The following is a 23,748-nucleotide window of genomic DNA, read 5'->3' as shown; positions in this document are numbered from 1 at the left end:
GGAGCCCGGCGCCCCGCTGCCACCTGCCTGGCGCCGCTCGTGTCCCGGAGGAGCCGCGCTCCGAAGGGGGAGGTGCTGCTGCCGGCACCGTGCAGCGAGGAGGAGGCGTTACGCGGCAATAAATGCACCATTGCTTTCCTCTCTCTGAGGTTATACAGCTCTGAGATTATCGCTTCAATAAAGTAATGCCATTGCCATATTTCATACCAGTTCTGAATATGTTTATTTGCGTTCCTTGCTGTTACATAGTTCATTCCCGTTAATTTAATGGGCGCATTCATTTGCAAAATTTTTCTACCTCGTTTTGGCCAATCAGCTTCTAGCAGTCAGATAACCACTGTGTTTATAATTAAAGGTTACTAAATGCCTAAATCAAGGAAGCGTGCACCTGTCTGTGGTGCAGTCTGGGCCTTGTTACCAGCACCTGATCATGACCACTGGCCCCCCTTATCGTCACCGCTGCCCCTGTCCACCTCCCCCAGGTGTTTCCCAGCGTGGTCCAGCCACATAAGGTCAAAACTATAGTGTCGGAGTGCAGCCTTCAAGCAGTGGTGACTATTCCTTGTGCTGCTCATCAACCCACGATAAACCAACACTTCACCTGCCTAAAAGTTGTGGAAACTGCAGCTGTAAAGCTGAGTCCCCTGCGGATACCACGAGAGAATCCCTAACAGGGTGATTTGCATTCAGCAAAAAACAATTCCTGCCCCCAAGGGCTTGCGATCTGAACAGACATGAACATTAAACAACAGAACCATTTTTAGTCTCACGAGAAGGAAAATGTTTCTTTGACAATCTTTTTACCTTCCCTTCATTGTTTTTCCATTACCTATGTACACAGTTCTTGCAATGCTATTATAACTAAAACATTATAACATTATAACATTATAACTAAAACTTATAACATTGCAGAGCCCCAGCCATTGTAGATGCAGCAGCAGCCATCTGAAAGTAGCAAAGTGAGTAAAATCTATGGTTTTGCACAAGTTAAACCTTTTGAATAAGACTTTAAATAGTGAAGCCAATTTGCTTGGAAAAATGCACAGAATACATACATGCCCTTTAAAGAAGTTTTCAGTTTTCTTTGTGGAAATGCATGTAACAACTGTAAGCCTAGAAACAGTCTTATGGTTACTGTATGGTTACTTTCCATAAAGTGTTGCTTGCTCCCGTGATGAAGCTGACAATTTCCATTTTAAACGTCTGTGAAGTGGTTTTTCAGGAACTGTGAGTAAATCACCACACTTCCTGCTCACAAAGCCTCCTTCCATTGTTTTGGTTGAAGGTTCTGTAAAAATTGACTTTTTCTGATCTGAACACAGTCTGGAGTCTCAAGTATTTGAGTAAACTTCATTATTTTAACATACAATGGTTAACATTTGAGGTGGTCTCACCTTAGAAAAATAGTATATAGAAAAAAGCATCTGGTAATAGCTGGGAAGGTACCAGCAAACTGGTCCTTTTGTTAGAAAAATACTGCAAAGTTACCTCTTTATGAAGTCGTCACTTTGACAACTGAAAGTTTTTTGGAAAGAACATTCTGGGAAAAAATAAGCAACAACAACAAATCACCATTCCAAATAACTGTCCACCTACAGATAATATAAACTAGCAAAAAGGTTTTAAAGTACGTTTAAGTTAAGGTATTTGTGGAGTTTGGCATCTGGTTCCAGTTATTACTAAACAGTCTGTTACACATTTTCCCTTTCAGGGATACTTACTCAGGTAAATGCTCATCACAACTTGATGCGTGCAGAACTTCTTCTGTATTTACTGCTCTGTAATTATCTCGTATGGGAAACTAATGACAAAAATGTTACGAGGAAATGGATCCAAGTGTTTAAGCAAATTCAAATGTCTGGACTGGGAGAACCTGGACTTCCCTCTGAAAAAGTTGGCTTGGTTTAGATCACAGCTCAACAGAGCACTTTAGGTCTGTGCTGCCTTTCAAACATATGGATTAGATTCACTGATGTCAGCAGAACTTTCCACATTTTAAAATGAGGAACATGTTCAAATCTTTTTTCTTTTGGGGCCAACAGACCATTCCCTGTTCTCAAGATTATAAAATAGTACTCCCCAGAAAAAGAAATTGCACTGGGCAACAGATAGGCTTTAGAGAGTTTGAGTCAGGTTGAACTCAGTGCTGAACTCTGCCAGTGCTCTTGCAGTCTCTCATGCTCAGGATTAACTTCACCCTCCTGGGCAGCTGCTGAGAATTATTTCCATCCATTATTGCAAGAGGAAAGTTTTTTACATATGAGCATTTCTGTATCAATCCTGTCCTGCTAACGCTCACTGATGCAGGGCCCAGCCAGGCTGTGAGGTTCTGCTGCTTAAATCTCACCTCCCTACAGTTAGCACTTACATTTGTATGTATTTTAAACTTCATGAGAAGATATATTTAACTTACAATGACCACTTACTTGAAATCACCTCTACAGTTTTTTAGCTAAGGTGTAATGCCGTGCTAGCTTTCTGAGACAAGATATGCTGCAATGTAATACATATAAATACATATATATTGTATTTTCCCACATTCTAAAAAAAAAAAAAATGTAGCCAGCTGTTTCATAGTTATGTATCTGGAGAAGGAGAAATGACAGCAACTGTTTTGCCTTTGACCTAGAAGAAAGCTGTGCTGTTTGAAGGACTCTTAAGATAGTGAAATACAGTGCCTAATTGCAAATCATTATTTATGTTCAAAATTCTTGGCATAGAAGATGGGTGACAATGCAGTCTTAGAGCACTGGATTTCTTCGCAAAACAGACCAGAAGCCTGAAAGGAAAAATTAGAAAACTAGTTTCTCTGACAAGTTACATAACATTTATAATATGAGAAAAATCATCAGAAGAAGGGCTCTCCAGCTTCTGTACGTATGGAAAATGAATACAGTTGAAGGGAATAGCAAAGCCCAAGATATTTATATGTGCTTTTTGGTTGCAGATGGACCAAACCATCTGCAGACATCACTAGAAGGTCATGAGAGACAACACCCAGAGAATGTGTTTTGGTTCAGAAGGCTTGTCCCTGCTGCCATGAGTGACGGATAGCTGCAAACCACTAGGAAGTAAAACTGAAATGTCATTTCACTGAGGCAAGCTCTGTGAAGGCAAGCCCAGAGGCCCATCTGGAATGAGCCTTCAGCAAATCCCTCTTTGCCAAATATTCCTACAGGATGGCAGGAGAACACTGGGAGGTGTGGAGGCCCTCGGAACCCTGTGACACCACTGCTGTGTCACAAGGTGTTGGGTGGTCCAGGGAACGGCACCAGATGGGGACAGCCCTGAGAAGCAGCCCACCATTTGGGGACAGCCTGAGGGTGGCTGCCTGAGCCCCGTGCGGGATGGAGTTTCTGGGGACCACGCAGGTAGCCAGCTACTGCGGCACGAAGAAGAGCTGCCTGTTCCCAGACCCGGCCCCCACCAGCACCACCAAGGACACCTACCAGTCCTACTACCTACCGGGCTACCGCCACCTCAGCTCCTGGAGGCCCAGTCTGCTTCACAAAGTGATTTCGGTCCCTCCCGGCTCTGATGAGCTGTTTAATCCTACCAGGCGGCCGCCTACCGTTCTGCCCACATTACGGTCAGCCCTGCACGCCCGCTACAGCACTCGTGACTGGCACCATGCAAACATGGTTCAATTAAAAGGCTCCGAAGCCTCCAGGTACTGGGCTGGTAGGCTGAACACAGATTCAGTGCGACTGATGCAAGATAAGGACCAACTGACTTATCAGATGCAAGAAGACAGTAGAAGAAACCTGGGAGAGAGGATCTCCAACATTGATTTCTGGAGATCTGAGCTTGTTTATGAGCTAGAGTGTCTGCTGAGAGAGACCCAAGCCTTGGAAACCGCAAAGAAGCGGCTCGAATGTGCTGCAGATGAAATGCAAGGACCTCTGAAGGTAGGTGTGACACAGCTACTTACTTCATGACTGCATTGTGGAATGGGTAAAGAAAATAGTTTTCTCTTTGCTGAATACTGTTAGGACTTTCACTGTTGTCATCAAGACAGCTCTTGGTCAAACATTATTCTCAGTAAGGAAGAAACCTGGCCACCGTGGTTTTTACGTGTACTAGTCAACACAGGAACCTATCAAGACACTTGTATGTCCTCTTTTCTCTCCTCTCTGCTTGAGGCTCCGGGAGGCTGAGTCTCCCTCAGGCACCAGCCGGTCAGCTCAGTACCTTCTAGGAGAGCAGAAGATGGCCCTATGAGCTGCAGTGTCCTGATTTGTATTCTAGCTCTGAATTTTCTGTGATTGCTTAGGGAAAGTAATGTTTTATCTTAAGATGGCATGTCATTTGTGTTATATCTTGAAGTTTTCCAGAATCTTAATGGCAAATTAACTGCAACAGAGAAAGCCATGGTGGTGTATGAGCCCATGAATGATGCTAGCAAAAACTCAAAGCATGCAGAAACTAGAGTCAAAGTTATCAAAATCTGGAATATTGTAGATGAAAGCTGTTTCTATCAGAAATGTTTCTATACAGGTACAAATAGATAACCAAAATTCAGTATTCAATAATGACATTGTATGTATCTGCATAGATTCAGACTGACAGGCTGAGGAGTCTTTCTATTCAGGGAACATTTTCCATTGAAAGGCCTTGTGCCAACTGATGGTGTTTCATTTACTGCTATGGTTCTAAACAAGTGGCTGAGACATTACAAGTAAAGTCAGCCTGCTCAGGCAGGTTAACTGGACTCATGACTATAGCTATGAGACTTCCAAACTTCATCACTAGGTAAGGGAGGACTGGGGAGGTTGAGGTTAAAGGATTTTGCTGTGAATAAGTGTAGAACACAAGTGTTTTAATTCACACTCTAAATCAAAGCTGGGACAAGTTGAGATGTAGGCCTTGCTGCACAGTAATGTGAAGCTAATCAAATGGAAGCTAGGGCAGCTGGCAGTCCCTATCATATGTATTAACAGGTAAGGAAGAACAAGCCACCAAGACTCATCAGTTGTGTGCAGTGAAGCTACCTCCCTGTTCTGTTTCAGCCTCAATAGCTGGTCATTACTTAATGTGTCAGCCAAGTGGCCCCTGCAGATTGGTGTTTACTCTCTGTAATGTACAGAGCCTCTTAGAAATGTTCCTTGGTTTGCTTGCAGACTGCCCTGGAATGCTTGTACTACCGTGAGAAGCGGAAAGGCATAGACTTGGTTCATGACGATGTGGAAAAGAACCTCATAAAGGTAAGACTGGACTTTCTAGTTTATTTTTATAACTGAGGGAATAACCAAAGTCCAACTAAATGTTTATCAGCAAAAGAATTAAAATATTTTATTTCTTTAGTTGATTTGGAAGACTGAAAGGGGAAAGGAGAAGAAACTGGGTTAAACTATGGCTACTGTTCTGTTCAGCTTCCTAGAGCAAGAGGAATAGCCTAGCATCCATGTGAGGTCTTGTTTGGTTCTATCTTCTCTGAAGCTATAAAACAATGCAGAAACAATCTCAGGATTGTTTTCTAGGCCATGCGATATATGAGATGGTTGCAACATCTAGAATATAGAATAAAAAAGGTATATTCACTAAAACAAATAGAGTTTGCTGAAAACACTGACAACTGAATATTTTCCACTCTAGGAAGTTGATGTATTCAAGGATTGTCAAGAAATATTGGCAAAACTTGCCCAGAGAATCAATCATCAGTTGGGGTAAGACTTTACATTTAATTCCTGTTTTGAAGATAGGAAGCTGAATTCAGTGTTAGCTGATATCTAATGAAGACTATAAATAGCCAATGCAAAATCAGAGGCTTATCTTGTTAGATGCTCCTGGCCTTCCACTACTAATTCTTATGAATGATAGAATAGTATGTTAAACTGCAAAAGAGCAATACCTATCATTTAAAGCACCAACTGAACCAAGACAATTTACCATCTTCTGTCAAAGATTTCTCCCATCTGCAGTTCTTCAGACTCATTCATATAAGACCACTACAAAGATGTGGGCATCTGTTTTTCAACTGGCTGGCTTAAAAAAAAAAAAAAAAAAGTTGCATTCATAGGGATAAAGAACAATCTCATATAACCACCTGGCTAAGAAATGACAGTTTGTTTGATGAGACAAGCCATCCTGGGGTTCTGTTCTGGACAGAAGTGAGAACAGGACTCCCATGCCATATTACCATCCCACAGACTGTGAAGGAAGCATGCTTACAAACAGCATGAGGTAGATGTATTTGCAACTGGAGTTTCCGAAGGTAACTGTGACTCAATTTTTAGAGTCATGTTAAACCTGAAATACTTAATTAAAATAAGGGGCACCAGAATTACAGCTTTGTTATGCCAATGCTGCTGTGTGCCACACTGGAGCAAAGTTAAAAGGGAATAAAGGAATTATTATTATTTTTAATTACGAAACTAAATTCAAAAGCAAAATTGTTATTCACAAAAGAAACAGGAATCTATGCACATCATAAGTTATGAATTGAGTTACGGATTGGACTTAAATTAATTTTATGTATGTTTATATGTATTTTATAGTTAATAATAGTTAAGACTATTCTGAATATAGCCTGTTTTGTTAACTACACTGAACTGATGGAAATTTACAAAGTAATGTTTCTATGACATGACATGATTCTCAAGAGAGTCAAGTATTCACAGTGAACATAACATTGTGAAGTCCTTGTTTATTACATTACCAGAGAAAAAGACCTAAGCAGACTTTGTAAATTATTGCTCTTATTAATGGCGCTTAGAACTCACATTAGTCAGGTGATACCTGCAGCTCACCCCACTACTGTGACATATGAGGCATATGATCTGATAAAGGCTAAATTTGTACCTGATGGCATGAAGTCTTTCTGGCTCTTTAGGACAGCAGTTCTGGTTACCTTTCATTCAATTTTGTGACCATGTCAGGCAGACTAGTACTAATGCCAATTTACATGTACATCATGGAAACAGCAATGTTTGCAAAAAATGTCAACATGTTTGAAGTCTTCCTGATGCACTGGAATGCTGCATTTTGATTTTCTTCATCCATATTACTCCCATTACAGTCCAAAGGCCACATCAGGCTTTCCCTGCTTTTGGAAGAGCCAAGGAGATTTATTCCAAAAATTCCTTGTGGGTAAGAAAGCTCTGATGGAGCAACATATTTCTCCCCTGCTAAGTCATTTTTTCCCCCCAAATCAAGAGAGATGGCAAACTATAACTCTGGTATGCACTTTTCTTTCTCACAGCAAACCAGCATGAAAGCTATTACTGAATGCCTATTCACTTTTGCTCCAAGGCTTTCCTTCATGCCACAAAACAGCTATCTGTTGTTTTTCACCCCTGTGGTCAACTGTCATCAAAATGACAAACATCATTCAATGCGCCGAGTTAAATGCTATTCTTTGGGGAATACTCACGATAGGCTAAAAGGAGAGCAGGGATGAATGCTACAGCAGCTCCCTCTAGCTAAATTACAGTGCAAAGCATTTTCATGCCCGTGTAAATGCCAGCAAACTACAAAATGCAGGGTGCTGATGAAGGCAATTAGCTACCTAGCACAAAAGCATTAAAGGCAGTTCAGATTAAGGCAAGACTTTCCCTTTACAGTATCAACAGAGATGCACAGCATGCCCTGGAGCAGGACCTTTCTGACAAAAACTCTGCCCATTTTATTGATGAAAAGTGCTTTAACCTGAGGAACACATCAGACAGCATCAACTTCTACCACGGAGCGGAGAAAGTAGATGGGACGTGAGTATGAGTGGTCACTGTCACCTCCTTTTTCCATGTGTCCTGCTCTAATCAGGAGGCTGGTTGCAGCCCAAGTCCTTGCTTGTATGTGAAAAGTGATAAAGAAGTGGCTTCTCTCTCTGTATGCCTCTGTCTTTCCTTGGTGCAAAACCCTCCATCACCCTCAGTTATTCCCTGCTTTCTAACTGCTGCCGGAGGCCAGGCAGGCAGCACCTATGATGTTCAACGTGCAGTGAGCTGTATGTTTCAGAGAGGACAATCCTTTACAAATGTGTTGCAGCTGACTCCTAGCCTTCAAACTGTTTCATGCAGATACCTCCTTTTGGTATTGATTTATAATCTGTGGCCTTCAGGCTTCAAAACCACAACAAATCAAAGCAAAATCCAGCTAAGGTGTGCAGTTAAGTGCAACGGGGTGAACAGTGTGCAAGCATACCTCAAGGGCTATATAGATATTTATTTTCTTTTGGAAATTAGGTCATCGAGATATAGAGATATGTATTAAGTAGTATGACCAGAAAAGATTTGGCATAGTTTAGTATTACTGAATTTAAATTTCCTAATTGTAAACAGTTTTAAAACTTTATCAGTAGTTGCCTTATCAACACCTGCATCCAATCCTGAAGCAATAGCAGAGGGAAAGCAACTTGCAATAGAGGGCAGTGTTTTTGTGCTGAAGACCTGCTAGTTCCCTTCTTGCTCTTTAGCATAGCAGTATCTGAATGCTGAATGTACTCCACAATCTCAAATGATGGCGACTCTGTCTTGTTGGACAGAGGAGGGAAATTCCTTATTATTTGTTTACTTATATTCTGCTTTTCATTAAATGATCACCTAATTCATTACTGAAATAAGGGAACATCTGAGAGAAACTTGGCAAGCATTCTGCTGACTCTAGTAATGCTACCTACTTCCAGGATTAGCAATGAATAAAAGTATTCTTGTCAACTCTAGTAAAAAAGCAGATTCATGTGGATAAATTTAACAACCCTTTTACTTTCTAACTAACCATAATCCAAAGCAATGCCATTTTCCATTAACATTTTACTGAAATCATTTGGCAGACTGAGACATACCTGCAGCACTCAGGAGCAGAGCAGGTGTTTTCTGCCTGAGTCATTCACGAGAGCCAGCCAGATAAATTAGTCTGGAAAAACAACGTTAAAGAACAGATTAAGTACTAAATATTTCAAATAGTCAAGATGAAAACCTTCTTTGAAACTTAATTTTCTGATCAGAAAATGAGTCCATGAGACCAAAAAGATGAAGACCAAAAAAATAAAAGGAAAGAAAGAACAAACAAATGCCCTGCAGAAAGTACACTGAGATCATTTGGATAAGTAGTTGTAAACACTGTCAGCTCAGGTTTAATACACTGATTTATGCACTCTACTATGAAATCATGTTGGGTGCCTGAAACTTTTCAGGGCAACTGCCTAAATGAATGTGTAGCACTAAGGATTTCTTAAATGATTTAGGAAGATCAGTGCTCGGTTTGGAGAGAGAGGAATGCCTTATGAAAAACTGAAAAAAGGGCCACTGAGAAAACAAGCACTGGCTTTTTTTTTTTTTTTTTTTCCTCCTTTAATATTAATTCTCAGTGTTAAATTAAAATATAAATAAAGTAATTGTGAGACTCAAAAAATGGTGACTTATCCATGCAGAGTTTAACACACAGGGATAGTTCTTAGAAGGAAGTTTTGTGTGGAGAAGGAAGCCTAAAAGTAGGCAGAAGTTTGTCTCAGCCTTTCAGCTTGGTAACTAAAACACATGTATCTTTCCATAAAACATGCTAAATGTATCTGGTTGAAGGGCAGAGTGACCTAGTAGGCTAAGAAATGCATTAAGTGGGGTGGTGCATTTAACTCCAAAGAGGGTAGCTTATGTTGCATCGTTTTTCAAGCTGAGGGCTCAGGTGACAAGTTCAGAGTCCCACAGACTCCCAGGTCTGACTCTGGGATTTAGGTTCAGCCAATTATGATATTGAAGGTTGGGCATGAAACCAAGCATCCCAAAATTTGTTTGACTACAGGGTATTGCAGAGGGAACATTGATGGGTGGTATTTTCAGTGCCGGAACCCTACATTCAGTTTTTCTCTATCTATTAATAGACTTTTCCATAGCAATGCCATTTCTGTATGTCGCATAGATATTGAAAATTTAACAGTAATACCCATGTAAGTTAAAGCAGAAATGTTCATTGTAATACATGGAAAAGTAAGAGGATGAAAATACTCCAAATGATAGAGATGGAGAGTGATGGACAATTCCTTTTTCCTTACTCCTATCCTAGTTCAGTCAGTGCCTCATCTGTTTTCCTGCTACCATTCATTCCGATGATGAGGCCTGAGCCACTTGCTTTACTGTGTAGGTCATACTTATCTCATGAGGCAGGGCTGCTCTGACAGCAAACCAGAAGCGTTGCCTAACAATCCTTCTCCTGTGGTTTCTTGCTCATTTTCCCTGGGTTCTCATGTCATCTGGTAGTTGGTGACATACAACTCAGTTTCCCAGGACAAAGGCTTTGGGCTCATGAAAGTAGACAGTATTTGAATCTATTATGATGGTGTGCAATGGACAGGAGATCATGTTAAATAATCTAATAATCAGTTAAGGCCACAAGCACTCTCAAACTTGAAACAAAGAAATCAGTCAAATTTCATTTGACATATAGCAGGTATGAACTCAGACAACCACCTAGTCTGTTAAAGGCTGGAAGAAGCTGCACTACTGACATTCATACTTGATTCCCCTCCCCACCCCCCCCCCCCCCAAATATTTTTAAGCATCACTATATATATATACAGCAAAACATAAACTTACTTTGGAGTTGATGTCAGGGGCAGTGAGACCTTTACTTAGCAGCTATACAAATATTGGCTGGAAAATGAAGATTTTGCTGGGGATTAATGTAATTTAATTATCCAACTTTGAGGAAATAGAGACTTTCATTCTCAAAAACAAACAAACAAACAAAAAAACCTTTTTCTTCTATAATGTTCAAGCAAGCCATAGGAACTCTGTAAAAGCAACAGCTCTCCAAAATCTCAGTGTGAACAAATCTTTGCTATACATGAAATCATGTGAAACAGAGAAGAAATAAAAAAATGCATATGAAACCCATAAAGTCATCTGATGTATGTGCTTGCATAGTTTGTACAATTCAGTGGATGGACACTTAATCTCAGTGTAATTGCCAATTAATAGAAGATAGCTCACCTAAGCCTTTACTTTTATTTTCCTTACTAGTGTTTCAGTTCCTGTAACATGGGCTAAATTCAGTGAAGATAATATCAGGTGCTCTCAGCATGCAAGGGCCAACTCTGTCAAGCTCCGTGAGGATACAGAGGTTGGACTGGAGAGCACATCTGAGGAGATGTGGAATCAATTCGTCAGCACCAACTTGGCCTTTAATAATCGCATTGCCGAAGTAGCTGATGTAAAGAACAAACTCCAAGCACAACTGGCCAAGGTAAGATTCACTAAGGGTTGGCAGCTACGTATTATCTTAGTTATACCTGAAAGGCACAGAAATCTTCTCTAGAATTTACATTCTTCCTGAATAAGCACCTCCCCAAAAGGCAAGGCTGCATTACCTTTCTGCAAACAATGTATTTGAATCACAGCAGAAGAGCTACCTCAAAGATGATCAGACTTGACAAGGTGACAAAGTTTTACAAGAAACCACACAATGTCTGTCCTATATGGAGAGTCAGTGTGATTATGTTCATTATAACTTACATGTCCAAAGTGGGGAAAAATATCTTAGATTTTTTTTTTTTTTTTCCATGTATTGAGGATATTCCCTGGTGATTTCCTGATCAAAGAAAAGAACACAAACTACTTGGGGGGTAGGGGTGTTAAACAGTGAAATAACTTTAGAAAGCAAACAAATAAAAAGGCCCACAAAGAACATCACGACTTATCTCCTTTAGAGGATAAAGATTAAATTTTTGCACTTTTATTTTGCAGCAGCAATACTTACATTCAAAATGTCATTATTCTGTCTTTGAACCTAAGTTCCAAGTTGTTCTCCACCTTTTAATAAATACACTTCCACATCTTTAACATGAATTTTTGCCTGGTTGTGGTTGAAGACAGTCTCATATTTTGAGTGGGTCAGACAGTTAATTTTGCAAACATTTGCTCTGTCTTTGTTATCACATGGTAAAAAGCAGAAATGGAAAAGGAGACCTGTATTAAATCCTACTTGTATTACCTTTTCATTCAATTTTCACTGAAAAATGTGACATGTTGGAAGCGTATTAGGTGAATTTTGAAACATAGTCTGAAGTTAACAAGAGGTGTTGCCTTTGTACTGACAGATAAAATCTTGTTAAGCTATCAAGACTCACTGTGTTACTTTCATATGACTTCAGGGTTCACTAAGTTCTTCCATTAAGACTCCTTCTCTTATAGAGGAGGCTCATGTTCAGTTGTTTGTTTCAATACACATTTGGAAACAATAGAGTTTTCCTGCCATTCTGTTTGCCATAAGTAGTTTAAGATGTTTTCAGTTTATTTTTAGGGACTCTTAGGAAGGTGCAAACTAACTAGCTAAATATGTATGAAGTCACAGAACATAAAGTAATGTTTTCTTCTATTTTTTCCTGCTTATAAAGCATAAAAGATACTGAATGTAGTTTTTGTGTGGTTTGGATCTTACTTTAAGAAGCACTTTATCCCTGAATTGGCCATCCAAGTTTCTCATGGATTTAATCTATAAATATTTGCTTCACATGTTCTGTTGGCGTTTTCTAATGGTTTTGAGTGTCCCTTTTATAAAAGAATGTACAGCATAAGGTAGCACAGGGAGTACATATGGAACCACAAAGTGCATTGTGAGTTATCAACCTGCTACCAGTAGGTCACCGAGTCCAGCTGACACAACCTAACTGCTGACAACTTGTACAAAGGGAAGAAAAACTGACTTGTGTCCCTACACCGTTAGATTGCGATAATAAACAAACTGGAGAAACTGAAGTAATCACATTTGTATAAAGAATATTTAGTTTGTGTCATACACACAGATAAAAAACATGTCATACAAAATTGCACTCTATGAACTGCTGTTTTTACTGCTGAGTTGTGTAGTGATAGCACATACATAGCAGAGAGATCTTCATCTCAAACTCCACAGTAATGTAGTTACATCAGAATAACAAAATGCTGGAAGAAAACTGCATAAGCTAGTGAGGAATAATTCAGGCTGGTCAGTGTTGTCAATTTTGGAGGAAAGATAATGGTTTTGTTTTCATTCACCATGCAGCTTCCACAGGCTGTCACTGAGGAATTGAGTAAAAGTTATCCTCAGGTCTTCTGGATAACAGAAGAGGGCTAAGGGACCTTCTTAGGCTACCAGTATCCACATTATAACATAGGTGTCTAGTTTTGATTTTTGATTGCAACCTACAGGTCTACACATGGCAGAAGCCAAAAGCATGGAGTAACTATGAAAAGGAAAATGCTGTGGCTTTATTGAGCAAAAGCATTGCTGTTTAAGCTGTGCATGAGGTTATATAAATCCTCCTATTTCTCTTGATAATGACAATACCTCAAAAGCACAAGAGCAAAGAGAAATAAAACGAGGGAAGAAGTGAGTAAGGAGTGAGTACTCATTTAACAGCCATCTATAGCTAAGCATAGCAGACTACCTTTTCTTCTTTCTCCTGGCTTGCAGTATAGCCTGTAACACTCAGAGAAAAAAGTACTGCTAGGGTGTTTTAATAAGACAGCCAACAGTGCAGCTGGTACCCGAGGCTTTCCCTTAAACTATACCACACTTCTGTTCTTCCTTTGGGATGTGATAATCGTCAAATGCAGCTAAACTATGGTTCCTGTTCCTTTCACGTCTAATAGCAACCAGACAATGGGTGCCACAATTCCATTTTTTTGTGTGTGTTTAGAAAATGAATCATTCTTTCAAAGGCTGTTTTTGCACTGGCTTCTCAAGCAATAAATGCTGCTATTAGAGACCTCCTTCCCTCTGCCAAACTCTTCTTGTAGTTAAGCAGACTACATTCACGAATTGAGAGAAGAATGAGCATAGAAAAGGTATGCTGTCTTGGAACCAGGAGAAGTTTTATATTTGATGAGGTCTGGAGCCCATTTCTGAATGAAAAAATGTTTTTCTGCTTTGTGAAACAGCCAGATCTTTTCCAGACAAAAAGGCTATACAGGGAACCTCCTGCAACCATTTCTTTCTAAAATCTGTACCCTCAGAACGGAAAGAATAAAAAAAAACATACACGAAAGAGTAAACTGTGTGAATATGTGGTCGAAAAATGACCACATATCGAAATAGCACATTTTCTTCTGTTATGTCACTTGCACATAAAAGATCGGCTGGCTAAGATTATGAACCAAATGCCCAATGCCTCAGCTTGTGTTCCACTACATTTTCTTTAACAACATAGAGGATCAGGTGGAATAGTTTTTGTCTTACATTGTAGATTTCATCTACTGGCTCTGGAAACATTTTGTTATCCTTTGGAACTAAACTTTTTATAAAAACTTACAAAATCTGGGATCCGTACACTGTATTAGTGTCTGTGATTGATACTGTGGTGGAGATGCATGCTGTGGTTTGCACTTAAAATGTTGTTCATTTATGTATCTAAAATGTTTCTCCTAGTCTGAGTTTTTTCATACTTTGTTTATATTGCAGGGATATATAATGGTGAATACCAGCCAAACTAATTCCACCCTTTCATTGAGTTATTTTAAAAAATAACATTCCATATGGAAAACCTCTTTTTATTTTTCTTCTGCTAGTTAAAAAAATAAAATCTCCAACATTAGAGGAGTTTTATGTCACTTGGCCACAGCATGATAATGTCTACTCATATACCTATCTTGCTGTCACTGAGAAGAAAAACAACTCTGTTAGTCTTCACATGTGCAAAAGCACATATGCATCTCCATCCACCACCAGTAGAATTGGCCTTTGACTTAAGTGCAAGAAATAATATTTATCCAAAAATAAAGTGGGTGACATTATACATGCCTGGGTCATGCCTGTAGAGACAGAAGGCCAGCATCCATTTCGGGGATGGGAAGCATCAAGGAACAGTTAGTACCCAACTCCCTTTGTCAGAATCTTTTAATATTTATGTGAAAACAGTTCACATACTCTAAATACATATTCTGTGTTGTAGGAATATGCCAGAAGGAGGCAATGACTGTTTCTGTCAGAGGGGTAGGACCACAAGACAACAATATCTTGTCTAGTCATGGATAAAACAGAAATACCAAGTGATACATGGAACAGAGGTGTATCAGTGAAGTGTGAGATCTCTGTTCACCATGTAGGCTGTCCTTACAGCCACCCTTTTATGATCCTAACTTTCTCTGCAAGAACGCCATTGCTTCAAACCTGTTTAGGGAAAGGCACTGCCAAAAGGAACATGGATATTGCTTTTGTAATAATCCTTTAGAACATTGTTGTATTGCTGTTCTCAACTGGTAAATAGCCTCTCTCTTCCTGCTTTTCTTCCCTTTGCTTGATGACAGTATTGTATCACACACAAGATTATGTGAACAGAGTGCTACTCATTTATTGCTTGGAAAACAATAAACTGGAAAAACAAATACAGGAATGAACAAGATTTACTTAGTTCTGAATTTATGCAGGCAAAGTAAGAAATATCACATGGAGATTGCTATACCTGTTATTTTTCAGAGCTAGAATTTTCTCCTTAGTGGACGTTTGCGTGTGTTGCATCATGTACCTGCGTGCTGCTGCCTGCAGGGCTGCTTTACAGTGCTGCTGTCCAGGAGAATTGCTGGGGAGACATTCTAGTTCACAAGTAGCTGGTAACAGTTATGCTATTGAAGGCTCTGTGTGGACGCTCCCTAGCGTTCTTTCCAGCTCTTCTTCCTCCTCCTAAAAAATACCACATTTATATTAAAAAAATAAAAAAAAGTAAAGAAAAATCGTATCTATTACTACATCTGTTTAGTTTTATTATAGGATATTGTCTTGCTTTATGTCCAGCTAAGTATGTTCTTTTTACCAAAAGACACACATAATGTCTCTATGCAATGAAGGTATCCTGTTGTTTTTACTTCTGTCAAGCATTATGCCAGGAGTTTTGCCAGGACCTTCTCCATCAATGACATAATGTCTCCATTTCAGGTTACAAACTGTACAACTCTGAGTAATGACTACACAGCAGTCCATCTGCTTTTATAAGTGTTTTGTCTGCTACTAGTACTCCTTTCTAGTGGATTTGTACCTCAGTTTCTACCGTGTTCCTACATCATTTACCTTGAATTACTGACACACAATTAAATAGCAGATCCCAAGAATATTCCTGTTGCAACTGATTGAGATTCTGTCACAGCATTTAACCTTGTTTCCCACTACACAGCATCCACATGACATATTTAGAAAAACATGAACAAAACACATTCTTCAGAGAATGACTTCATATAGTTTGCCTTAACTATATACAGTTCCCAATTCAGTTAAGGCCAAGGGATGCACCTAAGAACTCTTCCTGACAGGCACTTGATAAACAAACTTGAGAAAATTATTTAAAGAGCAATGGAGCAAAAACTCCAACAATCAAATGCATGGCACAGCCTTTGCTTCTTTTTCTTATCAAAATCAGTCCAAACAAGACCAAATGCTTTTAATTTCTCATCATCAGACAATGCACAAGGATGAAAACATATATGCACTATCATTTTATAGTACATATCACATGCTGCACTACATTTTTTACTATAAACCTACACTAATTTGCATTTAGCTAAAGGAATGGTTTAGTGACTTACAGATGGCTTGTCTTGTGTTAGAGCAGCTATGTTTTTACCCTTTGTTCTACTTGGAGTTTGGTTTGAGTGTCAGTACTGAATAGGCTCCAAGTTCAGATCAAGTTTCCAAGTCAGCATAAGGAAAGTCTCTAAAGAGCATTGTTTGTCAGTGATTCCTATTTGCCTTTCTACATTCTCAGTCCAGCTGCTGTCTGCTCTGTTACTCCATTGATGTATTCAGGAAACTGTCTGAGTTCTCTTCACTATGGAATTTCATCACCTGCTATTTGGCTTTTCCTGCCTGCCACTTCTTTGGGGGAGCCTGGCTGGCGAGGCTGACAGCCTCCAAGTCTAGCAGAAGAGACTTGCATAGGGGAACAGTGAAGAGGGATTAAAGTGCTTTTGTATGGCTTTGAACATCAATCTACTGAATGCAGAAAGGAAATGCTGTCCTTAAAAACTTGCTTTATAAGTTTCCCTGTCTAGTTTACAGTACTGCAACTTTGGAGTTGGAAGTCATCACAACTGCAAGAACGCTTAAAGGATTGGAAAGCAGGCATTTGCTTGACTAAGTTCCTCAACCTTCTCCATAGCAGGCTGAAAAGGATGACGTTAGTAGCACTAGATGACACCACTTTATTTAGTTTATCCAAGTAACTGTTGTGTAGGGCAGAGAATTTGCTAAATCCACAAATATATATACAGAAGACAAAAGAATTATAATAGAAGACTCTTTGCTTGAGCAGACAAAAACAAAGAAGAATCAGTGGCCAGACAAATCCAGATGGAAAACATAAGCGCTTATTTTTCAGAGCAAAGGAATTCATCACTGCAACAGCTTACGACAGATAGGTTGCTTTATTAGCATCAGGAATCAGGATCACCGTTCTACCTGAAAGCTCTGCTCTTTCTACAGGCACAGGCTTATGAAGAGGAATTACTGCAGGACTGACTAACATCCTGTGGGCAGTGCAGGCAGCTAGATAACTAAAACCTCCTTCTCACCCTGAGATTTAATATTTTCTATTTCTGTTTTGGTTCCAGCTTCACAACTCTGTCATTAATTTATCTTACTCAATTCTAGGATTAATCAAGGTCATAACAAAATGAGGTTCATCCAGAATCTGGATGGCAGAACCCTAGAAATATGAGGTTCTGGAGGCAGAAGACTAGGAGTCCTGGCTGTCTTGTTGGTCAGGGTTAGCTCCCAAACCAAGAAAGGTGCTACAGCTCCACTGTGTTTCATCGTTACTGGGCTCCCAGTGGATGTGGTTGTTTGGGGATGGAAATATTCTGTAAGGGTCTAATCACAGTGTATAACTCTGGTGAGGCTCAGAGCTTTTCTAGAACCTGATTTTTAGGTGAACAGAAAATACAGCCTACAGAATACAATGTAGGAGATAGTGATATGGCGCCTTCATGCCTCACTGCAAGAAACATTCAATTTATGACAAGAAGAATTAAAGTAAATATATTTTACATCTGATATGAAAGGTACACAAATCTTTACAAAAAGAAGGAAAACCTTTAGTTGTGGTGCCAGCCCCTCATTAATATGTTTGCATCTCTTTTCCATAAAGTTAATATTAACATAAATAGTTACCTTGGCCTCACTCTTCTGGAAATACCCAATAGGACAGGATGTTTACATACAATAGCTCTGAGAATCAGACCAGACAGCAAGTGATGTATCTACATAGACCACTATTTATACCATGCCTAAACAGCAGATTATCTCAGCTAGCACCATGCAAGGCAGAACACCTGCACTCTGCTCAGAAGTATTTGTATGCTCAGAGGCAGAGCTGCCCAGCACCACCCTTCCTGCAAGGTTTGCTGTTCCTCTACCCGGAAGCACAGGGATCAGAAACATTCTAGAAAAACAGATACATGTTTAGTAAAACCATGAAAAAATGACCACCTACTCCAAAAAATGAGAAACCATGATTCTGAGTATTTCCATTCAGTTCACTGAGAATGTATGCTCTTAAAAACAGTTTCCCCCTCTTTTTGTTTTAACCCTTAGGGTTTGAAAGGTCAGTGTACCACATCAATACATGATGCAAATTAACTCTTGCCTTTTTGCTTGATATATTTTACTCTATACCTGAAGAACCTACAGAATTCTTTTTTAGTAAGTTACTCCATCTCTTAAGCAGGTTACCCTCTCAGAGTTTCCATCCCTCACACAGTATTTTTTATTAAATTTAAATTTATTTATAAATTAAAAAACAACCCACCTTTCCTGTCTTAGCAACTACTGAATATGTTTATATAGTGGCTAGACAACATTTTATACTCGCACCATTTACTTCTAATTCAAAGCATAAACGTACTTATGTTTATAAGCATAAAACACAGAATGAAAACCAGGAAAACCTCAGTGGCAGGAACTGCCTACCAGCCTCTGAAAGAATTTTCAAACTTCTCATCTGTGAAGTTCTAAGAGGAGCCTGCCTATGGCTGTTGAAAAGGCCTTGCTCTGAACAGGGCCATAAAGAACTCCTGAAATCAGACAGGCAGTGCCCACTCAAGCAGCATGAAGGAGAGGGGAGGCAGGGCTGTGAGCAGGAGCATGCGTATAGAAGAGGGAGCACCTTCCCCATGGCACTCTCCCTACATAGGCCTTCATCTCAGACCCTGATGTATCCTCACATAAATTTTATGCGTGTTTTTGTTTGCCACTATTTTCTCTTCTTCATTTTATGTCTTAAAACCTGAGTCATTTACGGTTTCTCATGCCTGTTCCTGGTGGCTGGGTATACATTGAATCTTATTATTTAATATTGGAACCTGTCAGACGATTAATGAAGACTCAGAATTGGTTGGGAAGGTGTGTGCTGGTTGGCGTAAGCAGCACAGACTTGCCTGGAAAAACCTGTTCGAAGGAGGAAATAATTATTTAAGCTGGGACTACATACACATTAGACTATTACCTACAAACCAAGAGAAGTTACAGGTGAAAATTAAGACACTAACTTGAAAACAAAAGTAGATTTCTGTCTCTTAAAATGGTTGCTTAGTCTCACTAAATCATAAAGACTTGCATAGACTAGACCAGAGTACTAACTCTGGGCAAGTGGAGAATCCTGGCATCTCAGCATGCCATGCAGCAATGCTCCACTTCATGGAGTAGCCTAAGGGGAACATGAAATGGGGTAGGCTAGAATAAGCATAATCAAGTGAGAGCCATTGCTCATCAGGATGCATTCAGATTATCATGAATCCACGTGCCTTTATTTGCAAAGTCTCACACCAAGGGACACACTTCCAGCTGCCAAGTAAAGGCAGCCTGGATCAAGTGAAAACAAGCCTTTTCTGACATTGATATAGAAGACAACTTTTTTATGCTGTGACATTTAAATATGAGAAATGGAGGTGGTTGTTACTACTACTGCTCCCTTCCTTGAAGCCCATCTGCACTCAGGCAATTCATATAGGCTTCCAGAGGAAACAGGATTTAGTTCAAGGCAGCAGTGCTCATACATGTTTATACAACAGTTCCTTATTCTCAGAAAGGGCTGTCTTGTACCAAAACAAGAGATGGGTGTATGTAGTAGCTTGTCTAGAAAAGAAGCATTTTCAGGTTTTAAAAGTCATGAGACAAACATCAACTACATAGCTTAGTGTGATGGGGTTTATGTTTCATTAATGACTAGAAAGAATCTCATTTTTAACAAGAATCAGCAGCTGCACGAGCCATAGCAGTTTCTCTCTGGCACCATCTCTTTCTAGAGGCATCTTTTCTCTATTAAAGGGATGTGTACCCTTCTCTCAGATGAAGTAACTTGAGACAGAACAGGGTGCACAAGACTAAAACTGCACATTTGTTATTTTGACCAGGTTTAGCAAAACCACATTAATAATAGAGTATTTTGTGATACACCTAAAATGCTAGTCCTGCAGCATCCAAAGGCATGAAACAGTGTAAAATTGTAGAAAAATATGACAACTTCTGAGGCTTATTTTGTCCTTCAATAGTTAAACATGTAGCAATGAGGTATACAAATAGTTAAGCATTTTCCTGTGTATAGTTATGTCTTCCTCTGTTATTTTGAAAATATTTTTGCAAATCCAGCCCAAGTTAAATGATCCCATACTTTTCTCCCCCTTTAATTTTAATAAAGCTGTTTTAAAATAAACATCTTGTACATTTTAGGGACAGTGAAAAAGTTAAATAGAAACAGCATATAAATGTGAAATTGATTGGATTATTTTCAAGGATAAAAGTAAAAAAATGCATATATGAATTCAGTGGGAGGAGGCTTTTTAGAAGGGATCAAAGTCACTGGTCCTCTCTTTCAGTCTGTATGGGGTAGATGGGTAAACCATGCAGAAATTGATAGTAAGGACACAGATTAAATATCCAGATGTATATTTAATGACTTCTTTGTTCTGTAAGTAGTATTTACATTCTAATAGTTTCTTTCCTTTTTTCCCTCCTCTCTCTCTTCTGTGAAAATGTTATGTTTAAGACAGTTATAAAGAAAATGTTGGGGATTTTGTATGTTTCCTTTGGCACACACAGAATTTAAAGTATGCTTTAGCTTTCAGATCGATTGACTGTATTTATGCCATCCCTATTCCCATTGTTATGAAGCTTTATAAATAAAAACTTGCAATATTCCCAAGCCCAGACAAATCCAGTGGAGACTCTTGATGTCCCTGGTGAATTGTGCAATGCATTGATTTCAAGATCTTTTCCTTGGGCCCAAACTAATCAGCTGCTTCTCTTAACTGTGGCATTTAGACATCCCATACAAATATACATAAAAAACGCACAAAACCACTGCTCAAAATGATTCTAACTCTTCTAAAATACAGTTAAACTATTTGAGTCATTACCTGCTCATGTTACATTCTGTTGAGAAGTGTGACTATTAAATGTTTGTCTTCTTTTGTTAAATGATTCCTGGACTATTTCTTACCATCATCTGAATTAAAAAATAAACAAACAAAACTTTATAAATCATAAAATGATGACCTGCAATTAAGCTTCAAAAGAAAGAAACTCTAAACACCAGAGCAAAGAACATGATAATGTCTATTAAGAATTTGGCTATCATATGAAAGTAAAAATTGTTCTAATCCATTTCATATTTAAGATCTGGGTTACACTTGTAATCCAAAGATTGAAAGATACCATAGTTTTAATCCAAAATAACGTGGTCATATGCTCTAAAGTGAATCAGCCACATTTACACTATTTAACTATGGTAACTTACAATAAACATAAAACTTTTACAGAATCAATTGGTTGAAATATGGAAACGTGGATGAAAAAAGTTTTGTGTTGTCCTGATTTCATGATGAAACGTGTGACTTTAGCGCCTCTTTCTTCCAGTCTTTCTATGTACTCAGCCTATGAAAATTGATGTCCTTGGTGAAGTGAGAGAGTGGCAGGAGAGCAGTTTTCTAAAAGCTCTCAGGAATGCTGCAGCACAAAACTTTCCTCATGTCCTGGAACGGAAGGTTTCCGGATGGGCAGCTGCCTGAGCCAGTCCCTCACCATGATCTCTTAGGAACACACTGCTCAGCATTTGTTGTTTTTGCTTCTTGCCTTTGGAGGTCATCCAGAAATGATGTAGGCTTGCGCAACACTATCTGGTGATCCTCCCCACCAATCCGTTTATGTAGAGTAGATTATCTAAATCATTTTATCCAATGTGTAGCCTGAATGAGTAATCAAAAATTGTTAGTACAAAGCTTCTGTGATGTGTTGGAGGTGGTTCCCCTGAGGGCATTTTAGTCTGTAGGCCTGAACTGACAGCACTTTAAAAAAAAAAAAGTAATAAAAAAAAAAGAGAACACACAATGAACCTAAACCACATCCACTTATAGGCAGCCAGGCAGGATTTAAAGATGGCTGCATAGTTTAACATTTGAATTTTAAGTTCACAGGCAGGTTTAAATTTTTAGTTATTTATTTTATTTTTATTTTTTTAAGCAAATGACTAGGATTTGCTCAGTAGCACTCATCATTTGCCTTGGTTGTGCATAAAGCTTTAGTGGACCACCACTGGCATCAGTATAAGCACAAAGTGCTCCAGTGTCCTGAAGTCCTGTGGCATGACGGTGCTCTGTAGTTACTATGCGTTATGCAGACACGTTACAAGGGTTGGATGTACAACTGAGTTCTTGTAATTCAGATAAAAGTTATCTTTTCACGACTAATGAACTACTGAATTCTCAATAAAAAGACATTTTCTATTTAGATTCATGAGCTTGCCCTTTTCAAACATAAACATTGTGTGAATTTGTAGGCTGTGCAAGCTTTAAATAGCACAATAAGTCACTAATTATGACTAGATACAAGACTCTTGTCCTATGCCAGTTTTATGTGTTAGTATTCTAAAAAGAAAGGACTCTCTATCACTGCCTCTCTATCGCTAAGATAACACCCAGGTGTTTTCTACATGTGCAGTGAGCAACAAGGTCCAGCCAGATGCAAACTCACAGCACAGTGCTGTGAAGGGACAGAAACAAATCTCAGGTTTGATGAATACCAACATTCATGCACTTGAAACATTACTGAAATCAAAATATATGGGTTTGTGGTTTGGTGGTTGTACTTGTGTTTGGTGGTTGTACTTGCACTGTGGCCACAGAAGAGGATTCAAGAGAAGTGTGGCTTCGCAAAGCCTCTCTTGTAAAGTTCTCTCTGCTAGATGAACTTGAAAATGGCACTCCTAAGGGACTGAGGATAGATTATACATGGGCAATCAGCTCAGTATGGTATGTACTAGAATCAGCTTGTTCCTTCTGCATCTTAATGTAATTAACTTTTTCACACATGCAGAAGGCAAGAGTAAAGGGCACCAAGCTGTAACAGAAGCACTTTCATGTATGACTTGCCATGGTTTGCTATAGCCCAAATAATGATTTCTGGCACTGTTACCTGAAATACAGAAGACTACTAAATTTCTTGCCTGGTCTTCTATATAAATTTGGATACTGCTTCCAGAGTTTGCTGCAGTTAGTGTTTCTGAGCACATGCTGAGTTCCCTTTGAGGGCTTCCTGTTTTCCTTCCATGTGTAGAATACACACGAGATACTTGTGAGAGAGAGGGCAGAAAAAAAAAATAAATCAGAAAATGTTCTTTTAATCTCCTTACAATTCTTTAACTTGCTTGGAACAATTGGCATTAATTACCTGCAAGATAGCTTGTAACTTAACTCCACTCCCTGAATAAATGGCATTTCGATTCATGCTGTCACGAGACAAGGTTGTAGCACAGTGACTACATTACATGCTTACTATAACATGAGCACATTTCTAAAC

The 23,748-nt window shown here is 39.1% G+C and overlaps 1 protein-coding gene and 1 long non-coding RNA gene across 2 annotated transcripts in view; one reads left to right on the top strand and one right to left on the bottom strand.

Annotated features, from left to right (window-relative positions):
• Nucleotides 1–94: 94 nt before the first annotated feature.
• The window catches only part of TEKT5 (tektin 5), a 31,059-nt gene continuing 7,405 nt past the window's right edge, over nucleotides 95–23,748 (top strand). The window contains exons 1-6 of the mRNA XM_035339344.1: nucleotides 95–149; nucleotides 2,948–3,908; nucleotides 5,121–5,204; nucleotides 5,596–5,666; nucleotides 7,563–7,706; nucleotides 10,956–11,178. Coding sequence (XP_035195235.1) covers nucleotides 3,348–3,908; nucleotides 5,121–5,204; nucleotides 5,596–5,666; nucleotides 7,563–7,706; nucleotides 10,956–11,178 — 1,083 coding nt within the window. The 5' untranslated portion in view covers nucleotides 95–149; nucleotides 2,948–3,347. The remainder of the gene's footprint in view (nucleotides 150–2,947; nucleotides 3,909–5,120; nucleotides 5,205–5,595; nucleotides 5,667–7,562; nucleotides 7,707–10,955; nucleotides 11,179–23,748) is intronic.
• The window catches only part of LOC118174184, a 74,646-nt gene continuing 66,135 nt past the window's right edge, over nucleotides 15,238–23,748 (bottom strand). The window contains exon 5 of the long non-coding RNA XR_004754580.1: nucleotides 15,238–15,591. This is a non-coding gene — a long non-coding RNA (uncharacterized LOC118174184). The remainder of the gene's footprint in view (nucleotides 15,592–23,748) is intronic.

The sequence above is a fragment of the Oxyura jamaicensis genome, chromosome 14 (genome assembly GCF_011077185.1).
Source record: "Oxyura jamaicensis isolate SHBP4307 breed ruddy duck chromosome 14, BPBGC_Ojam_1.0, whole genome shotgun sequence".
NCBI classification, from domain to species: Eukaryota; Metazoa; Chordata; class Aves; order Anseriformes; family Anatidae; genus Oxyura; species Oxyura jamaicensis.
Note: the sequence above shows the minus strand (reverse complement) of the source record. Positions and strands in the feature narration are given on the sequence as shown.